Here is an 18,694-nt window from a genome sequence, read left to right as displayed (position 1 = left end):
TGGCATTATGATTGTGTTGCAGTTTTTGCATTTTTAGTCAAGGTGTTGATGAAGATATGTACAATGGAGAATTTGTGAAAATTTAGCCCTGAAAAGCAAAAGAAAAAGCGAAGATCTCAATCTTTGGTTATTTCTTCAGATAAACAGAAACTGGAAATCAATGGTGAGTTAGAGCACAGCTGGAACTCTGTAAACGATAGGCTGTGATATAGCTGAGGTGTCCAGATTAAAATCAAAATTGCAGGCTATTTATCTTTTATTTATATGAAGATTATTATCTCTTTGACTTGCATTCTATTTTACTTTGTGTTGTGACACAAAGCTCCTAAAGTCGGCCATCATGACTACCCATCTGATAAGGGTACACCAGACGCATTTATCACATATATGCGTGACATGGTAATCTCATCAAGATAATGCATGACCTTGCAGGTGGGGGCCCAGTTAGAATTTTCTTCAGGTCGAATAGCCCATCCCACTCAAAAGGTCCCTGAATAAGGGTTGTTTAAGGATGTTAACGAAACACTCATGTTTCCAAAGGTGAATTATCCAAACCCCAAAGAATTCCTCTCAACACATGGTTATGATGCTCCCCTACTACTTCTGCTCATGATCAGAGATGCATATATCGTCAGCCACTAAGGGACATGTTCAACTGGTTAAGGTCAAACAACTGACAAAGAGATCTGTGGTATTGAGCAGAATATTTGCTGTAGTCCATCTTTTATACCAAGACAAAACAATGTACATGATAACACTTCCAATCAGTTAAGATCAGAAGCCATGAGAGCCAGTGCCCAAGTATTGCATTATTATTATCATCATCATCATCATCATCATCATCATCATCATCATCATCATCATCATCATCATCATCATCATCATCATCATCATCATCATCATCATCATCAACAACATCATCATCATCATCATCATCATCATCATCATCATCATCATCATCATCATCATCATCATCATCATCATCATCATCATCATCATCATCATTATCATTATTATTATTATTATTATTATTATTATTATTATTATTATTATTTGCTTGAATGAAATATATTTTTATTTTTTGTGTTTAAAATGAATTATTAAAAAAAATATGTTTTTTGTTCATCCTGCACCCATCCAAGCCTCAGTTGAAAAATGCCTTCTTTTTGGTCTGTTAACAGGCAGATGATAGACTCATTCTCATTTCTCCCTTAACTACCAGTATCAACACTTTGTCCATTTATAAAAATTGTTATGAATTGGCTTCAGAACTGGTCCAATAAGCCTTTCATCTTTTTTTGGTTGCACCATTAATTTGTGAAAATCTATAAATAAATCCTCAGAGAATTGACCTACTCCTAATACAATTCAGTATTTTTTTTCTTTTATCATTTTTTCTTTTATCATTTTTTTTCTTTCCTATCATTATTTTTCACCATCTTCACTTGGTGCAATCAAGGAGAGTAAGTTTAGCTGCAATATTGATTCTTTTAACTAGGTACAATGGAGGGAGTCTAGTCTATTGAATTGATTCTCTTTATGTTGTAGTATATTTCCTGTAGCTTGCTTGTTTTATTTGATTAACCTGGAGAGATTAAGAGGGAAGTTGACCCAGAATGGAGAAGAGATGCTATAAGGCATCTAGCACACACCAGTCTGCCGTTTCTGTTAACTCTTTGCTTAAATTGAACTGCAATATTAAAACCGTCATTAACACTAAATGAGAGATAAGGAGAATATAATTGATAAAAGAAAATAAGAAAGCAAAATGTAGAGAGAATGGGGGGGGGGGGAGACAAATTATGAATAAACAAAAGTGAAAAGAAATTTCAAAGACAAAAGAAAATAAGAGAAAAATTATCTGAAGACCTGTCAAATTGTTTGGGTTATTTCATTTGTTGACTGGACAAAGGAAACGTTAAAAAGTTTTGGAATTGTTTGTTGGAAGAAAACAGATTTATACCTTTACTCAATGTTAATTTCATATCACTTATTTCTCTTCTCTTTTAATTCACTCTCTCTTATTTTCTTTCTCTCTCTGTCTCTCTCTCTCTGTCTCTCTCTCTCTCTCTGTTCCTCCACTTTGTCTTATTTTGGTCTCTTACTATATTTCTTCTGTTCAATATTCCTTTTCACTTCTACATTTTTGTTTGCAATATTGATCCAATATTTGTAGCTACCTTCATTCCTGTATGTAACAATGTGGGATTGAAGATTACTCTAATCCTCTCTTCTGATGATCCGTTTGTCTTTATATTTTATTCATTGACGACTAATTTTCCAAACTGGCATGGATGGATTGAATAGAACTTGGAAGTTTGAACATTATTTGCCCAATCATTTCATACTAGAATGGTCTTCTTACTGTTGCCAATCAAATGATATAGATTAAACCTGTTCGTCAGCCAAGTAGCTTGATGCAAACTGAGTTATATCCTTTGCTCAAAATACAAGATACTGTCAATGTTGATTGAGTAATCAATAGTCTAATACTTTAATTTCACACCCATCATTGCTGTTGCTCATTTATTATTTTATTCTTTATATTTATATGCAAAAACGAAAAAAGAAAAAAAGATATTATTGCTTGTCACAACCTGTTCTTTGTCATTTAATATTTTTTGCTTTTAAGTTTTTTTTCTAATATTTTTCCAAATGGCAAAGAAATAGTTTGTTGTTGTGAGTGAACCGCCTGTGCAGGAGAATTCTTTGTAGTGTGTATGTTTCTATCATTTGGCAGCCTTCATTTTCTTCTTAATGTCAAACATATGAATTATTAATCTTTTTTTTCTTATTGAAAGTAAGAGGATTGTGGTTATATCTAAGAAAAAGGAAACAAAGAATTTAACTCAATTTAGATCAGTGTCTTGGAATGTTCACTGTAATACCTAGTCTTGGAAACGGTCTGCTTATGTCTGTCAACTGGACACAAGGTTGGGATAAAATGCGTGTAAGTTTGATTGAAGTAAAATAAAGTAAATTATTCCAATAATATAGCAATAGCACTGTTAATTTTAACCAAATGAAGGTAGGATTGTTCTAGCAATAATAATTTGGGTAATTTTTGAGGTTAGGATAATTCATTAGAAATGATACAAGTAAAAATGCTTTACTGGTTCCTAAGCAAATACTACTGAATGGGAAAAGTAAGTTTGCCTTGTAATTTTTGTAGGTAAATATGAAAAATATTATTACAAAAAAGTCAAAAGTTTATATAACTGGCACTCCGTTGGTTACAAAGAAATTTGCTTTTCATTCCCATAAGCTATTTCTTACTATAATATACTTATTTTACTAAATATATAGAATTCGTTATTCAAGAAATACATTGCAAACAAAGAAATAATTCATGATTTCTTCACAGATTGAATCAGCGACTTTAAATTACTTGACTGTTTACACTTAAATTAGTCCATCATTTTCTACACTCGTTGACTTTATATAAATCTCTCTCTCTCTCTCTCCCTTCCTCTCTCTCTCTCTCTCTCTTTCTCTCTCTCTGTGAGTGTTGGTGTTGCTTTACATGTTGAGTGCTTATGTGTAGTTGAGTTGTGTTTATGTGTTTCACTGTGTTGCTTGCTTATGAGTAAAGAGTCGTGACACACACACACACACACACACACACACACATACATGCAAAATATAATTCTTAAAAGAAGGATGTGTCAGCTGCTTTGGACTTTCTCACCTCTTTCTTCTGCTCAGCTCCTTGACTACTTGCCTAATCAGACTTCTTATGAAGCTATGCTAGGGAGATATGTCAACAAGAAAGCTGTCCCATGATTGGTTTAATGCTGAAGTAATTTTGGGGAGGGTTTACGAATATACTCAACGCATTTCCACTGTTCAGCTTCTAAACTTTCTCCCCTACCAACTCAATGGGGCAAAGAGGATTTGCAAATGCCATGTCAACTGTTGCCACAATGAAACTGTATCACTGCCGCTGGGCTCCACTAAATAGAGTGTAGATGTTGGGCAACAGTATGTAATTAAGGACCTCACTGTCTGTGATCTTGTCCTGCCAATGCAGCATTTGGTGCTGGCAGTTGGAATCTCACGATACTTCTTGTAAATAGCCTCTCTGTCTCATTGGCAAAGCAGCAGCAAAGCAGCAGCAAAGCTGTGGTAGAACAATGATTTTATAGACTTTGAATTTTGTTTGAAGTTTCAAATAACTTCCATGCTCAGATATTGGCAAAGTCCACCGAAGGCAATACTGGTGTTGGCAGATCTGTTGTTGATGTCATTGTTAATGATGACAGTTGTTGAGAAAGTGCTGCCAAGGTATGAGACTGCTAATGGTTTGTAAGATCTGATCCTTGACCATGATTGCTGCTGCTAAGTATTCTTTTTTTTATGGTGCTGCCTGATACAAGACTTTGGTATCTTTCCTGCTAGAGAAATCAAAGTCTTCAAATTCTGAAATTGCATTGGCAATACAAGACTCACATGTTTTCAGTCTGGAATCTTTTGGTTGAAGAGCCTGCTGTCAGTGTATGGTAAAGTAGTCGTCTCTCTTCTCTTGGAACCAGAAATTGTCAGAGGTTCACACAAAGAAAAAACAAAAATAAAAAAAAAAAACTCTGTTTCAATTATTAGTCTTCAAGTTGATCATGTTTCTCTTCTACGATATCTTTGTTTTTTCCAAAGTTTGTAAAAGTTGAACAAGATTCTCTAAGATCTCTCTTTTCTTTTTTTACTCTCTTTCACTTTTTCTTCATCTCTTCTTGTCTCCTGTGCCTATATTAGAAATCAAAATTTTTTAAAATCCACTGGATGTTCTTAATTCTTTCAGGGGCTGAAACGTACAGGTTCTGAAGATGCTGTGATAAAGTACAGTGATGGTATTACTGAAACAGTCAAGCAAAACGTTCCTTTCAGGTGAGACTTTAAAAAGCCTTAAATGTTGTCGTTTCAACCATTTGTGATTTTACAAGTAATTTGAATCCAGATGTAGAGTTAAATGTCTAAAAACTTGAAACTTTTTCAAGTAATTTAGGGTGAAGTGATTTTATGGTTGCCCACCCATCCTAATTAATGATGTCCACTCAAGCCACAGCCAAGAAATATGAATGTTTGCATTTAATCTCAATCTGGGAGGAAAAATGAACATTTCTTCTTAGAAGTTGATGAATCAACTTATTTAACCAGATTTTTAGGCCTCCATGATTTCTCAAATCTTATCATTTTGAAAGAAAACAAAATCCATTTCTTAATTAATTTAATTTCGCTTTCCTTATTCTTCTTATTTCATTTACTTTTTTCTATTCTATTTAGTAGAACATGTTTTCATTTTGTTTCGTTACAACCATAAAATGAATCTCAAGGCCTTTGACAAAGTTGATCGTGAGATGATTGGCCACAAATGGTATCACTGGTAGCACTGGAGAATAGGGAGAGTGACTGCATGACTTTTTAAAAGCCAGTTGCAGCCAGTGGTGCTCTCTTTGGGGAGACATCTATTCTCAGTGAGTCCCTCAAGGGACTGTACTGGGACCAGTTCTGTTTGTAGTGGCGCTCTTAAACATGCCCTCAGCCATACAGTACCTCTCACCAGCTATGCAGATGATGAAACCAATAAAAGATACATGTTTGAATATTGAATGTGTGGTATGGTAAACAGAGCTTTACAGTCTCCAGATTTTTATGTACCATTTTAAGATGATGCCTTTATCAAGTGCCATCATAACATGGAGCACTTTCTCTGCTTGTTTGCAAAGTGTACTGGGTCCCTTTCATTGTAGGACCAGCATCAGTGAGGTTATCGTGTACCCTGCAAAACTAAATAGTCCTCACTCCTCTATGGTCATTCTGTTTTGAGGTATAATCGAAAGTTAAACAGAGAAGAGGATGAAAGCAGGAAATGAAGTCAAATGAAAAAAGAAAAAGAAGCTAGAGGTGTAATGGCAGGAGAAAGAGGATGATTTTGGTAAGAGGTTGTAAGAAGAAGAAGAAGGTAAAATGGAAATGGTGGGGTAATGGTAGGGTATAATGAGAGAGAGAGGGGGGAGTGGATAGGCATGGCAATGGATTATTGTAAGAGATGTGATAATGGATGCCAATAAAGAGTGACTTATGGTAGAATGAGTGATGACTGGCAATACAGGAGGTTGATGGAGGAAGTATATTAATATGAACAGACTCCATGCAAATCCTTATTATAAAATGGGAAAGAGAAAGGTTTTGCATGAGACAAATGGTGGTGGATGTCAGTAGAGGCAAATCTAATGTCATCCTTCATTACACAAGTAGAGTGGAAGAGAGGAGGTGAGATACGGAGAGGAATAAATGTTAGTTTACATACCAAAATATCTAAGTTCATGCCACAGAATTCTTTTTACCAAGGTAACTCCAGGTCAACAGTTAGACTGTCTAATTCAGTAAATGTTCACATAGATAACCATCAGCAATAGACCATCAACTAAACCATCTTTTAAAACCAGATGTCATCATTTTAGACCATTTCTAAGTTTGTTATGTTGGTTCAACTGGATTTTATAATATAGATATTGGAAAGTCTCAAACAAATCTAAACAGTTTAATATTACATCAAACTTTGCTGTACTTAATAGTTACTTTCTCAATGTCTAGCAATTAGCTTCTTAGACTAACACTTATGTGTTTTTAATATTAAGATAAGATTGTTTTAGGTCAGTTTCTAAACCATTTAATACTGATAAACTCTTGTCATCTCAGTATATTGTCTAATGAAGATACAAGCTGGTTTCCAAACTGAAGTGTTCTTAGATTTATACCTATGGCCCAGTTAGCACTAATAACTCCAAAATGACTTAGGGGAACATTGCAACTTGTCCAGTACTGAGAAGGGGTTCAAGAAACAGTTGACATCTGCCTGTCACATGACCATATAATTTCCTTCAAGAAATACCCCCCCTCCCTGAAACGTCTCCAAACTCAGGCAATTACCTATTGTCTACAAACACTTGCTTTGTGCTTTTTAACACACACATCAACACATCTTCTTGTATGCAAACACACATTTTCACTGTCTAATCTAACTTTGAAGGACACAGCCTGTATTGTCTACTGTCCTGTATATAAACTAAGTTCGGTTATCAGGCCATAAATACAGAATTAAGTGTTCTTAGTTTTATAAACAGTGTAAATGTTTTATTGTGTAAGGGGAAGAATCTGCATATGTACATGCCTGTTCACGTGCACGTGTGCACACACACACACACACACACACACACACACACACACACACACACACACACACACACACACACACACACACACACACACATATGTAAATATATATTATTATTAGATATTAGATAATAAAACGAATGGTTTATACCAGGTAGCTTACTGGTAAAGCATGGTCACTTTCACAGTGTTTGTTATGTATTTGTTTAACCAAATATATATACACTTCCCCATCACCCTCCTGTATTGCCAGTCATCACTCACTCTGCAATAAGTCACTCTTTACTGACATCTATCACCACCACTTACAATAATTCCATGTCTATCCACTTCCCTTTCTCTTGTCTGTTTCTCATTATACCCTGTCAGTACTGTCCTCCATTACTCCACCATTAACCAAATACATACATACATACATACATACATACATACATACATACATACATACATACATACATATATATATATATATATATATATATATATATATATATATATAGAGAGAGAGAGAGAGAGAGAGAGAGAGAGAGAGAAAGAGAGATGGTGTCATATATGCACAGTCATATTCAGATGAATATACACACATATATACATCCATGTACATGTATTAAATGCTGAAATATTAAAAATAATGGGAAGATCTCTTGTTGGAAAAATTTGAAGTTTTTAAAACTCATTTCTTGTTTTTTTCTGTTCCACACTGAAAGAGAGTACACACACACATACAGAGTACTTCAATAGCAGCAGGAAGTGCAGATTATGCTTGGGTGAGAAAGGAGCAATATTGAAGAGCTCTCAGCACCCAAGCATCTACCTGAACAGCAGAAGGGAAATTTTTAATCCTTGCCCACATGAAAAGAAATACATCCTATCATACCTGCATGCCCCATCGTGACTATAACCACCAGTCCTCTAGCTTTGGCCCTCCCTCCACCAATACCTGTGGATCCAGCAAATGGTTTGACCAGAACATACACAAACATACTCACAAACACACGCACCCTAACATGGTAAACATCCACTCAATAAAGACTTCCCCACCCCCAATATAAGCCCCCACATGTATTGTACTCCTACACACACTCCATGCATGCATAAATGCCCTCAAAATTTAACCAAATGTTTTAACTAAAGCATAAAAGATAGAAAACACACTAACAAACGCAGATGTATATGTGTCTTCTTCCCCCCACACCAAAAAAGAATTGCTGCACATATAGTACCACTGCACACATCTCCCATAACACTCTTTTCCAGAAAACTCTTGCTGCCTTGCAACAACCCTGGAGATGGTGCTTTGGTACCAAGGGACATAACTCTTAACTAAACCCTTGCTCAGTGCTCACCTCCAGCAGTAGAGAGCAGCTGCCATATTTCATTCTATAACTGCCACCTCTGAGGAGTGCAGGGTTACATAATTGGATTTTACCTAACACTCCATTGAACCCTTAGTGTGAAACTGATTGTTAAGATCAGTTGTAATGCTGTAATACTGTACACTTCAATTAATATATATAAATATATAAAATTTAAAACAGGATAAAATCTTTATAAGAATTTATCAAGTAGCCAAAATAAAAACCTCATAAGGGAAAAAAAATGTATAATTATTCCCTTTAAATATATGTATTTATTATTAAGGACATTACTACACATAAATGCCTCATGCTATTAGGGACTCTTAAAGTCAAAACTACCATAATAAATACACAGTGTACCCAGTACAAGGGAATGCAACCTTTGAAGCCAACCCTTGAATCTGTTTTTAAGGGTTGGCTTCAAAGGTTGCATTCCCTTGCGTTCGGTACACTGTGGATTTATTATGGTGGTTTTGACTTTGGGGTAAAGACCTCCTTCAGTCATGACTGACCATGGGATTGTACCTAGAAAGTTCCCTTCTGAGGCACAAGTCCCAGGGAAGATTGTTTATGGAACACCAGCAGTTGCCCATGCATACCAACCTCCCCTCTCCACACCACCAACGTTATCCAAAGGAAAGGCAAAGGAGCCAATACAGCAATGTTGCAACACATCTACAGATGGGCGAAGTGGAGCAGTGTGAAATAAAGTGTCTTGCTGAAGAATGCTCTAACCACAGAGCCATGCACCTTGAAGGCACATGGCTCTGTGGTTAGTGTGTGTCAGGCTCACAACCATGAGGTAGTGAGTTGAACTCACGGACCGGGTTGTGTATATATATATATATATATATATATATATATATATATATATATATATATATATATCCCCCCCAAGCATCGCTTGACAACTGACGTTGATGTGTTTATGTCCCTGCAGCTTGGCAGTTTGGCAATAGAGACTGATAGAGTAAGGACTAGGCTTACAAAGAATAAAACCTGGGGTCGTTGTTCGACTAAAGGCTGAAACAAGTAAAAGAATAGAATATATATATATATATATATATATATATATATATATATATATATAAATATATATATATACACTTAGCCAATGTCCTGTGTAGTGGTAATAACTACACAGGGCTGGGAAACAAACTTGTTAACTACATAGTCATATATATTTATGTATGGGTATATTTATATGTGTGTGTGTGTATATATATATATTTGGTAATGTATATATATTTTTTCTCACACACAGAGAAGAACCTTTCCTTTGTATATGTGTAAGGAACTGGTCCCTAAATATGTGTATCTGTTATATTTTTAGACACTTTTGAGTTTGTATGTCTGTCTGTATGTTTATAGTGCTAACGAATTTTACACTTTGTAACTGTGTCTTATTCATAATTACTTACACGCATTCGCACACCCACAGCCATACCATTTTCTTTTGACCACTACCGTTTTTTTCTTCATTTTACATGTGTGTGTGTGTATAAATATATACATATATACATATATATACATATATATCGGCATTATAACAAATTAAGTTGATGCATTTGTAAAAGTTTTAATTAGTCAACTCCTGTGTAGCTGTGTAGTTTACCTGTACAGCAATCAGCTCTTGCTGTGTGGCTGCTACTGCTGTTTCTGCTTCAACTTAACTGGACATTTCATCTAATATGGCAATAGATGTTATTAAGTATATAAAACTGAACAAAGCATTGCTAGTAACAGACCAGTGTTATTTTTATACACATCTGAATTGAAGTTTACAGAGGCTAATACCTCCCCCTGCCTCTCTGAAGACTTTCAAACACCCACACCCACACACACACACACACACAAGTTTTCTCCCCCCCCTCTCTCTGGCTTTCTTTCTCCCCCCACCTTCTCTCTTTACTATCTTCTTCCTTTCTGTCCCATCACTGCCAGCAGCAGAGAGCAGCAGCTGTGTTTGATAGAAAGCAGAGGAGTTGAAGGCTGGGAGGCGGTGAGGGAGGGGGGGGGGCTATCACCCCATGAAGTCAGGTTGGCAGTCATTGGAAGAGCAGATCTCTACAACTGCACAGAGCACCACAAGCAACTCTTGGAAGTGTGTTCCACTTCACACTGACCTGTAGACTCCTTTTAGTTCAATCTAACGCTCTCTCTCTCTCTCTCTCTCTCTCTCTTCCCACTCCTTACTCGACCCTCTCTCTCTCTCTCTCTCTCTCTCCCTCTCCCTCTCTCATTCAATCTGGCTACCTTATTGCCAGTTTAATTCCAGTACAGGGAGATCCCATTTTCCAGTAATTATTCACAAACTACACAACTGACAGCAGACATTCCTGACATTCTGTATTGTTATTCCAGCAAGCAGTGAGAGGTCAATTTAGGTTTGTTTATTACTTTGTTCTTAATTCTATTTTTTTCTTACCAAAATGCAAGCAGGTCGTCTCGAATGGTCGTTATTCTTTCATTTATATTTTGTAACCATTTACATTTCTAAACTAGCAAAATATCTAAACTTGTGCATTTAAATCTACACCTGGTCCTTAAATAAAGGTGCACTCAAATGCATCCATGTATGTACATAACACACATGCACGCACGCACACGATAGGTGTATGCATATATATATATATGTGTATAATATCTGTATCTATGTATCTGTCTGTCAGTCTATCTATCTATATACATACATACATACATACATATATATATATACACACACACACATATACATAATATACATGCACACACGCACGTGTGTGTATATATCTTTATACACAGATATACTAGGTGTGTAGATAATCATATAAGTACATGTTTTGTATACTCTTCTATCTTATATCAAGTGTATATATTTTGTAAAAAGTCTATTTACCATAACTTTTGTCTCTACTTTTAGCATAGATATTGCTGTTTCTAAATTATACACTTCATTATTTTCATGAAATCCAATTTACATTTCGGTCTTTCTCCCAACACACTCAAGAGGTGCCATTTCTACTTTCTATTAGAATATTTTATATAAAAGTAAATTTTGACCTCTAATCTACACCAGGTGTAACAACACTCTTTTTTCTTTGCCCTCAAAATCAATAAAATTCTATTATGGTCTTAATTTTTCTGCAAACCAGTCGGCATTAGATTGTTGCTTATGTTACTTATTCTATCAACATTTGGATTTGAAACTAGTTCAAAACTGTGCCAAAGTCCTTTCTTCTCACTAAAACTAGCTTCTTCTCAGTATTACTTTTACCTCAGAAAACAGAAATCATGAAAAATATACCAAAAAATCACAACACAAAAAAAAAAATATACAAAATCAAATTGTTTTTTCATATTTTATACCAAAATAGTTCAGATTGGCACTAAATGTGTGGAAACATGTCTTGAAGTAATTTTTGTCACTTTGGTAATTAATCTTTCTGGAAGTTTGACTTTGAAGTTTTATAACCCCCACCCCTCCTTGCTTCTGTCCTGAAACTACTGGAGACAAGGAATGAAATGTCGATGTTACATCGGATGTTTTCTGCTGCTAGTTCAAAGTTGATACTGAATTCCAGTAGAGAAATCTAATGCAGAATTGAAATACATGCTTTTCCTTTTTCTACTTTGCCTTCAATATAAATATATTACATCAGAATGAAACTTCCAAAGTTTTAGCAAACATTCATACTTCTTTTGCAGACAAATATCAACTTCACTTGATTTGAATTTCACAGAAACCATTCTAAGTCATTGATAATTAAAATGCTGCTATCTAGTTTGCATTTGGACTTGGTAACCTTCGGATTATAGATTGTGGCCAGCAGCATTTGCATTTAAATTTTCCAAACCACCAATGTATATTTAGACTTACATATTTCTAGTTATATATTGACACACAAACATATCCACAAATATTACTCAAAGTAATGTTTACCTCCATAACTACTCACAGTTTCACATGTTGGTGTCTCACCAGAACTCAATTGTTATTTTTTAATATTGTCTTTCACTTTGAAATACAGAAATGTGAAATTCTAAATGGCTACATCACCTGTCAGTCGTAAATTCAAATCTCTCTTTCTCACTCACTCTCTCTCTGGATGTGTATATGTGTGTGTGTGTCTGTCTGTCTGTCTTGTATGTATATATTTATGTATGTTTTGTTTTATGTATTCGTATGTTTTGTTTTATGTATGACTTCTCATGCATATAGTTGCATATCTAGACATGCTCATATATACTTAAATGATAAACGTCTGGAAAGTTTTATAGACTTTTATGGTTCCGGTGATGGCTTGGATCTGTAATCTTGTAATCAGCTTTCTCCTTTCTGGTTTTGAGAAGCCTAGTTTCTCAAGATTGGTATTGAGGTAGTGTGTTACATATCTACCAGGCCTACCAGGCGGCTGATTTCCACCACTGTACACAGTTTCTCTTCTCTGTCCCAAATCACTATGTCGTGTATGTGTGTGTGTGGGGTGGGGGTGTAATGTGCATTCCAGAAGTTTTGAGATTTTTTCAGAAGAGACATTTATCAATTTCAGAGAAGTACAAAATTCTAATCACCTTCAAAGTTGGATCTTCTGACTTCAATGCACTTTTAGTTGTAGTGTCCCAGCCCCTTTGTGAAAGCCTCATGGAAGTCCTCCAAAGTAAAGGTATCCAGGACCTTTCTCACAGCCTCCTTCAGCTTGGAGAACAGCCAAAAGTCACAGAGAGCAAGGGCTGAACTGTAGAGAGGGCAAGGGATGGTTTTTATGCTCATCTCTATCAAGTAGTTTGGTTACCAGGATGGCATTGTGGCCTGGGGCAGGTGTTCTCCCACAAAACCTCCACAAAGTATTCTTTGTTGACCGTCTGGGCAGGAGATTCCACCATGGATGGAGATGATGCCCTTGATATTGAAGAAGATCATCATGACCCTCCTGCTGGCCTCTGCTTTGCCTGGCCCCTGGGGCAATCTTTGGGCAAAGGTCTATGCTGCCATGAGTGGGGGGGTGACATTATGTTTCATCTGCTTGACAGAGCTGAACTGTCACACACACACACTTGCACTTCTCAAGATAAAGAGATGGTTAAATGGAGATTAAATTAGGGAACCAAAAATAGCTTCTTAATTAAAATTTTAACTTTAATGTCATTCATTATTAACATTAACGAAAGTTGACTCTCAAAAGTGGCAAGGGAGACAACTATGAAAATATCTAATTAATTAAAGTGACCCTTGTGGCTATGAGACAATTCTCTCTTATTAAACATTCAGAGGAAAGTAAAATCAGCTGATGACCCCCCCCCCCCCCAATTTGTAAAGAGTAGCTAAAAGATACGAGTTTGTCAAATGAAAATATTTCACTGGATATGGAATTTAGGGAAACTTACAAGGACGTCTTCTGTAGGAAGAACATATTAAATGTTGTTATAGGCATAGGTGCAGCTGTGTGGTAAGAAGTTTGCTTCCCAACCACATAGTTCCAGGTTCAGTCCCACTGTGTGACACCTTGAGCATCTGTTTCCAAAGCATTGGGAGTGAATTTGGTACACAGAAGCTGAAAGAAGCCTGTTGTGTGTGTGTGTATATATATATGTATATGTATAATATCTACATGTGTGTGTCTTGTCTATGTTTGTCTCTACCCCCACCTCCTGTTAGACAACTGGTGTTGGTGTGCTTACATCCCCATAACTTAGCAGCGCGGCAAAAGTGACTGATATAATAAGTACCAGGCTGAAAAAAAAAGTAAGTACTGGGATCAGTTCATTCAACTAAAAATTCCTCAAAGCAGTGTTGCCCCAGCATGGCCATAGTCTGATGACTGAAACAAGTAAAAGATAAAAGATAAAAGATGTAGGCTTGATTGTTTAATGTGGTGCAATAAAAATCATTTCTTAATCAAGTGTTAATCTATGTCTAATCTATGTTGATTAGATGCTAGTATTTAATTATTTGTTGATTTAGTGTAAACAGTAAAAGCTGCAATTTTCTTACCATCTTTACCATTTTCCTCTCTCATGTTTGAATTAAAAACCAGAATTGCAATATAATCTTTCAATATAAATTCCTGTGAGATGTAGGTGCAACATATTTCATGTTAAAACAACTGTTATTGTCCCATCTGCAAACATTTTCCTTTAAGTAATGAAAAAGAGAAAAAAAAAATGGAAGCAGTTAAACGAAATTGAGACCAAAGGTTTGGGATAAAGGAATGATAGATTCTAATTATAATTCCATGAAAGGCAGGCTGGGAAATTAGTTTTAGTCCAGCCTTTGATGTGGGACCATAGAAACGAAGTTTGTTTTTGTATAAGAAACATCTGTTTTTTTTTGCAGTTTAGGACATTTTTAGGTTTCCTGCATTAAATATGTGAACACTAACTCAACTATATTAAAACTACTTTCAACTGAAAATTACAGTTTTTTTTGGTTTTTTTTATAAACCTTCCTCTAAAATCATTTAACACTAAGGCAATATAAAATGTTATTAAACAAAATTTTTGTATTTTTGAGTTATGAAGATTTTAGGGAAAAAAGTTTTTAAAAAAATAGTTTCACATAGTATATAAAATTAGGTTCACATCAGTTTTTGTAAGTTATACAAACCTATGGGTGAATTAATATATCTATATTAATTAGATTATGCATAGCTTTTGTTTATATTACGTGTAATTTGTATATTGTCAATTAATAAACTATGACATATTTTACTAATATATAATATTTAATTATCTTTATCTTTCTTATTATATTTATTTTGAAAATTTTGTGCTAATTCTGGAATTCATACTTGCAGACAACTTCAGATAAAATATACACAACAATTATACAATAGATAATTCAAACAAAGAAAATGGTTAACTGCGACAGATTGTATAGTTTGGAGGGAGTTGCCAGAATCATAGAGACATTACACAAAATATTTTGCAGTATCTTAGATTCATTTTCTGCTAAGATCAACTTTTCCATCCTTTCAACATCACCCTCCTCCTCTTCCTCCTCCTCCTTTAACAGCTGTCTTCCATGCTGTCTTGGGTTGGACTGTTTTACAAGAACTGGTAAACCAGAGAACTGCACCTGGCTCTGTTGTCTGTGTTTGGCGGTTTCTATGGCTAACGCTAGCCACATCACAGAGTGTGCTGGATGCTTTTCCTGTGGTACCAGCACCACTGCTTTTTACATGGCATTCACACCAGCAGGGTCAGCAAGTAACTTGTGATACAACTTCCATAATCAATAAAGTAGCAGTTAAGTATTGGGGTTGATATAATCAATCATACCACTTCTCCAAATTTTTGAGGCCTCATGCTTGTGTTAGAAATCATTATATTACTCTGTGTGTGTGTGTATGTGTGTATTTTAGATATTGTCAAGGTGTTGTGGAACCTTGTGAAATGTTATTGCTTCATCTGATAAAAAATAAAACCATCAATTTACCTAAAATATCTCAAATATTTTACCATAATGATTCTGATATGTACGATCTTCAAGCATTTTCACATTTCTTCTCAGTAGAAATACATTAACCATATTTCTGAATCCTCCTCCTCCTCCTCCTCCTCCCCCCCCCTTCTTTTTCTTCTTCTTCTTGGAGTCATCATATTTTAAACATGCAATGATTTCTTTGGCACTTAGTTGAGTTTTGGAACAATGATGTTTCCTGTTTCTGCATTTCAGAGTAAAGAAGTTACACTTTCACACAGTCAGCAGTCGAACACTTTGTACACAGAGTTGTTTTGTGGCCTTGATTACTGGAATTGCATCAAAACACTCAAATTGTATTCTCTCCATTACTGCTGCTTGTGCAAAGTATCATGTCAACATTGTTCAAACAATGCTGGCATTAAGTTCACAAGTCACCTCATTCCATACAACCTACAAAAATCATTACATCACATTATAACACAACAGTTTTATACTTAATGGCTCTGCTTTATACGATTTATACCACAACCTGCTATCAACTCCTGTTATTTGGTTCTCTTCCTCTGTTGGCCCTCCTCCATTCTTTCCTTGCAGAAATACACTACCAGCTGCTTTGTTGCCCTGGAAACCAAAATAATATCTGACCTCAACAATGTCTGATGATGTGTATTGGAAACTTTGTTTCCCTCACCAACTTCCATCAGTTAGTACCCCCTGCTGTGGCAAGTAATTCCTTGGAGCTGCTTTTGGGTATTTTCATTGGTCCCTCTCTCCTTCCTTGACGAAAGGAATACTTCTGGCTGTAGTGCTGACACTTTTGGTGTCACTGACCCCATTGCTCATTGTCTAAGTGATAGGCTCGAAATATAACCCAAAATAGAAGTCTTTCTCTCAATATTTCGTTGTCTGCAAAATACCAACATGTTCAGCACTTCCAAAGTTTGTTTATAAAATGTTCCCACATTTGAAAAACTATTATTTAGCATTAAAATTGACAGTAATCGTTGTCAGGAACCACTTAGCTTAATGGTTCAGAGCATTCACCTGGTATCTGACGGGTAAAGGGTTTGATTCCCTATAGTAGCTTGCTAGCAACCTTTTTTTTCCTGTCTTCTAAGGGTAAACATCCAATCTTTCTTGGCTGTTTCCACAGCTGTAGTGCATTCAAAGTTTATTTTATTGTCTGTAATATATATACACATACATATATATATATATATATATATATATATATATATATATATATATATATATATATATATATATATGTGTATATATATATATATATATATATATATATATATATATATATATATAAACCACATTATATATATACATACATACATACATACATACAACAGACTTCTTTCAATTTCCATCTGCCAAGTTTATTTTCAAAGATTTGGTTGGCCCAGGACTATAATAAAAGGCACCTGTCCAAGGTACTATGGAGCAGAACTGAACCTGGTACCATGTGGTTGGGAAGTAATCTTCTTACCATATAGCCACACCTGTGCCTACACACACACACACAGACACTTCTGATTGTGTATCTCCATGTGACTATCCCTATGGAAGGACATTGACCCTCAAAATGTAAGGAAAGCCTTTCAACTAGAAAAATATCCAATTCAAAATATGATTTACAGACGAAGTTATAGAGAGTAGTTTTTCTTTGGTTTTTGAAATCCAGTTAATTCCCGTTCATTTTAGCCATGAAGCTGGTTGGGTAGAAATGATAGAAAACCAATGTTTTATTCTAGACTTTAACATTCTTAGTTTAAAATCTTTAGGGGTTGACCCTGATTCTCATCTTTCTGGGGTTAATAAAACAAGTTCTGAGATTTAGTGAAATAGCTATATCCTTCCTTTCCAAATTGGTGGTTGTTTGCCAATGCTAGAAATCAATATTAGTTGAATAAACTTTATTGAATGAAGTTAATAGCAATCATTATTCTATAAATAACAACAATTATTGCTTAATCTATTTTCTTTTTGTTTTCAAGTTCAAAGTGAATACTTTAAACATGACATTGTTATTTTCATTTGTGAATATAATCTGATGATGATGAATATATAAATTGTTAACAATACAAAGAGGAATATTTGCTATGTAAACAATCCCTGCAACTATATGAAATCCATTCCATTTAATATCATTAACATGTGAAAAATGGATAGAAATAATAATAAATAGTAATAAATGCCCTTAGTAACGGTGACTTTTCATTACTAAAAAATAACGATTCTGAATATGGTTAAATCACTGTTTCTGCAAGTTATTAAGCTTTCTCATTATGAAGTCTTGCTTTTAAAATTGCTCTGACAAACCGAGTCTGGGAGCAAGATAACATCTGAAATACATTTTGTTTTATTGGATTTTTTTTCTTTTACTGAGAATTTACTAGGCAATTGAATACACAGGAATAAACATAGTAATTAATTAGACTGGAAGAAAAAAAACTGATTAAATTGTATTAATATACCAATGAGAATATTATAGTAATGAAAGAAAGAAAATATAATGAATATAAAAGATATAAAAATAATATTTATCGAAGAGATAAAAGAGTGTATATTTTGTTTTACTTTGTGTTGGCAATTGTCTGACTTTATATTTGAAGGAAAGGTCATTTTAGTTTATTGATCCTATGAACACACACACACAACCATTTCAATTTAATTTTTAATAGAATTTAGTTGTAATAGGACAAAATGGAAATTATTTAAAACTATAGAAAGAGCTTAAAAAATCTTCCTG

The 18,694-nt window shown here is 34.9% G+C and overlaps 1 protein-coding gene across 2 annotated transcripts in view; it reads left to right on the top strand.

Moving 5' to 3' along the window:
• The window catches only part of LOC106880231 (polycystin-1-like protein 1), a 247,369-nt gene that overhangs the window by 121,725 nt on the left and 106,950 nt on the right, over positions 1-18,694 (top strand). For both annotated transcript variants that reach the window (XM_089356923.1, XM_089356922.1), the window contains exon 11: positions 4,796-4,881. In XM_089356923.1, the coding sequence (XP_089213049.1) occupies positions 4,796-4,881 (86 nt within the window). The remainder of the gene's footprint in view (positions 1-4,795; positions 4,882-18,694) is intronic.

The sequence above is a fragment of the Octopus bimaculoides genome, chromosome 9, assembly GCF_046866305.1.
Source record: "Octopus bimaculoides isolate indiv1 chromosome 9, ASM4686630v1, whole genome shotgun sequence".
In the NCBI taxonomy this organism is placed as follows: Eukaryota; Metazoa; Mollusca; class Cephalopoda; order Octopoda; family Octopodidae; genus Octopus; species Octopus bimaculoides.
This window is presented reverse-complemented; position numbering and strand designations above follow the sequence as displayed.